Here is a 3,628-nt window from a genome sequence, read left to right on the forward strand (position 1 = left end):
ATGGGAAAATTTTAAACTCTTTAGTACACCTTACAATACTCTTTAACAATCAGTCATAAGCTTCTTTATGAGTCGTACCCCTTTCAATAATGGATAAGCGAGCATCAACTTTGTCTGCAAGAAGTTGCAAGTGTTTTGGGCTTTGAAAATAAAAACATTTAAATAGAAAATTTGAAGCGTTCTATACTGATGTTAAAAAAGTTAGTTGATTTGTTTGAACTCACAGTTCGACTTGAATCTTTATAAAGAAATGACCTAAATTTTAGAAATTTGATTTCTTTCCCATACAATACAACATAATGTAATCGGTTAGGCTGTTTAAATTCAAATTGGTCCATTAAAAACTATAAATCAATAAAAAAAAAAAATTATAAAAAATAGAATATTATTGAATATGTTTGAATGTCAGTATTTTTTAAAAACTCCTCGCATTTAATTGAATTTCAAATTTATTTTTTAAAACTAATTCAAACTGAATATAAATCATGTGTATATTTTAATATTTTTTTAATTTTTTTATTAATATGATATATTATACTAATTTATTATTGATTAATTCTTATATTTTAATATTATTTATTAGTTTAATGTAATTTATTTATTTTTATGATTCCATTTGCATTAACATTATTCTTTTTTTGTAAGATTATATTTTAATATGTATTATATATTATATATATTATATATTATATATATTATATATTACATCAAAGTATTATTTTATAATATTAATAAAAATATAATTTTTAATTTGAATATTTAAAAAAAAACTAAATTAAACTACATGAAAGTAGATTGAATTAAATTAATTTTTTTTATTTATTATTTAAAATTAAACTAAATTAAAAATAAATTTATCTTTATATCAAATAAAGTGTTACCTCAAAACTAATTTAAAGTGCACGATAAACACTTGTAATGTTGAAGATAAAAGAAGAAACTTTGGTGCCTCAATACCCATCGATAAAATCAATTAAACAATTTTCAACCAATTTATATCCATTCTTCATTAAATAAATGTTTAAAATATGTTTACGTTGTTAATTAAATCAAATATAAAATTCTTTTTTCAATATAATAGAAGAATATATAAGCAAGTTGTTTTGCCCTTTATAATGAGAATCATACCTTTCTCATTCTCATCACATGAAACGCTTCCCTTTTAACATTTCTTTTGGGTAACCAAAAGCGCGTTAAGTTCTTTTTCTTAAAAGAGATCAAATAAAACGTTAAGATATTTTTTACAATGAAAAAGTTTTTATAGAAAAATGAAAAAGTGTTAAGAATATTTATTTATTTATTTAAAATATTAATAATTAAAATTAAAAATTAAAAAAAAAAAGAACAGAATAGCGCAAGAAAGTAGGCTAGTATAATGACCGTTGCAATTTGCAAAACAAAGAAAAATTGGACCGACCGTTACCACCTATCATCATCATCATTTCTCACTTTCATTTCATGTTTATGTTCATGTTTCTGTCACTTTTTCTTTCACAACAACGTTAGAATCACAAAAAAATGGTTGCCAAAACCACACTCACACAAAATAATAATAACATGTTACCTGTTTTTGATCCAGTTCTAATCAGAGAAACACTAAACAAGGTATTTATTGACCCTAATCACATCATTAATTAATTATAATTACATTTTTACGGTTCTCTGAATCTGATATTTTTATGATTGTTTGAAGGTGGATCGTTGCATGTATCGGCTACAAGAACTTCAGTTCACTGTTTCTGGAGGACTCAATCTAAGCCCTCGCAGTACCAGAAATTATCTCAGAACAAGTTTAAGATGCAAGCAAGAATCTATTAGGTAAATTGATTATTATTATTATTATTATCATTGATTGCTATTAATAATTGTGTTGTAAAATATAACCTCAATTTTTCTTCTATATTGTTATTTTAAAGGATCAAGAATAGTTCACAAGAAACATCTCCAATGGGGAAGTTTTCAAAATCAGCTAATTTACGAGGTATGATAGATTTGATTGATCTACCTGTCTCAGAATCAAATTCAATTCTTAATTGTAAAGCTTTAGATTGCGGTGCTGGCCGCGGCCGCAATCTTGATATTGCGGAGAATTGTGTTTGATGCGGCCGTAATTGCGTATGCGTTGCGGCCCGCAGAAACATAAATATCTGGCTGCAATTCTCAATTCATTAGTGTTTTTGGTGATAACATTGATGCAGGTGAGTGGAGGAAAATGTCACTGCCTGCAATGCTTGTTGGCGAAACTGTTGTAGAAATTTTACAGGCTAGTCAGTTTGCTAGACAAATGGTATCTTCGGTTGGTCCGAAAACTCCGTTATCTCGATCCTCACACCAGAAATCAGACCCTGAAACCTCACAACTCAGAGCTAAAAGAACCAAGGAAAAGGAAAATAAACAACAGTCTGATTCGCCACCGTTTCAACCTCATCGTGCACGTTCGAGAATCAACTTCGAAGTCTCTCCCCCGAAAAAAGTAAGAGACTGTGATGAAGAGAAAGAGAATATTAAGCATTCAGCAAATAGGGTATATCCAAAGAATAGGCCATGGGCTAGAAAACCAGTACTGTTTCCCAACCCTTTATTCTCTTCAACTTCTTCGCATCAGCAAGAATTCTGCAAGACAAGATCACCTGTCATATCAACAACGCCGCACAAGTTTCGGATCAAATCACCGTATAAGTATCTGATTGAATCACCAAATAGAGTAACAACAAAATCACCATCGAAGTTTCGGATAAAATCACCTCATGTGTTTGTGGACGAATCACGAAATAGAGTAACAAAAACACAACATAAGAAGGTTCTGATCAAATCACCAAGTAGAGCAACAACTACTTCATCCAAGAGAGCTGCAAGATTGAACTATCCAAAGAGATGTGGTCCTGCATCGATATCAAGTCGAACTCTCTCTCCTTCTAGATTGGCTGCACCAACAAAGAGCAAGAGAAGTGTACAGAAAAGTGATGCCTCAGTGTGTTTGAGTAAGAGTTCTCCAAAGAGAACAACTGCATCAAAATTACGCCGATCGTTCTCTCCTTCGAGACTTGTAACAAGACTAGTTTTACCATTGAAGAGCAAGAAAAATGATGGCTTAGCTAGTGGACTGAAACAACGACCACCAACATCAGTGCACTTGGCTGGTCCAAGATTTTAAGAACATACAGTGTGATATGTTTTCAGTTTTGTTGTTTTATTTTCATAAGGATGTCAAGCTCCTTAAGAAATTCTATACTGTGTCCATACTATATACTATACTTTTTTTTTGTTTTCCATGTCAATGCAGAATTTGACCATATTGATATACTTGGAATTTGATGTGACAAATGAGAAGTTGATTTTTTTTTATCGAATAGTATTTATGCTCTATTGGAACATTTATTCAGTCAATTTTTGTCATTTTAACATGAATAGGAGATTGGTTGATTCAATGAGATATTTGCAATGATAAAAATTATTCTTTAACTTTAATGTTATGTTTTGTTTACTAATTCAATTGATTGGTTTCGTCAATTGTTTGTTATGATTTGTTTCTATCAAAAAAAGAAAATTGATAGAAGTTCTTTTGAATCATATTTAAATTTATTTGTATTTTAAAATTTTAAAATAATAGGAATGGCCATTGAAAAAA

The 3,628-nt window shown here is 29.4% G+C and overlaps 1 protein-coding gene across 1 annotated transcript; it reads left to right on the forward strand.

The window, feature by feature from the left end:
• The first annotated feature begins 1,412 nt into the window (after window positions 1-1,412).
• Window positions 1,413-3,364, forward strand: LOC127132357 (microtubule-binding protein TANGLED). The gene is made up of 4 exons (XM_051061300.1): window positions 1,413-1,605; window positions 1,694-1,818; window positions 1,917-1,981; window positions 2,199-3,364. Exons 1-4 carry the CDS (start codon window positions 1,519-1,521, stop codon window positions 3,152-3,154), a joined length of 1,233 nt encoding a protein of 410 aa, XP_050917257.1. The 5' UTR covers window positions 1,413-1,518; the 3' UTR covers window positions 3,155-3,364.
• The last annotated feature ends 264 nt before the right edge of the window (window positions 3,365-3,628 follow it).

This window comes from Lathyrus oleraceus, chromosome 3, assembly GCF_024323335.1.
Source record: "Lathyrus oleraceus cultivar Zhongwan6 chromosome 3, CAAS_Psat_ZW6_1.0, whole genome shotgun sequence".
Classification (NCBI taxonomy): domain Eukaryota; kingdom Viridiplantae; phylum Streptophyta; class Magnoliopsida; order Fabales; family Fabaceae; genus Lathyrus; species Lathyrus oleraceus.

What these genes read in the sequence shown, in the direction of transcription:
- LOC127132357 (XM_051061300.1), top strand. Translation starts at nt 1,519, where the DNA reads ATGGTTGCCAAAACCACACTCACACAAAATAATAATAACATGTTACCT. An exon ending in TCAGAGAAACACTAAACAAG is followed by an intron (nt 1,606 to 1,693) that starts GTATTTATTGAC and finishes GATTGTTTGAAG; the next exon opens with GTGGATCGTTGCATGTATCG. An exon ending in AAAATCAGCTAATTTACGAG is followed by an intron (nt 1,982 to 2,198) that starts GTATGATAGATT and finishes ACATTGATGCAG; the next exon opens with GTGAGTGGAGGAAAATGTCA.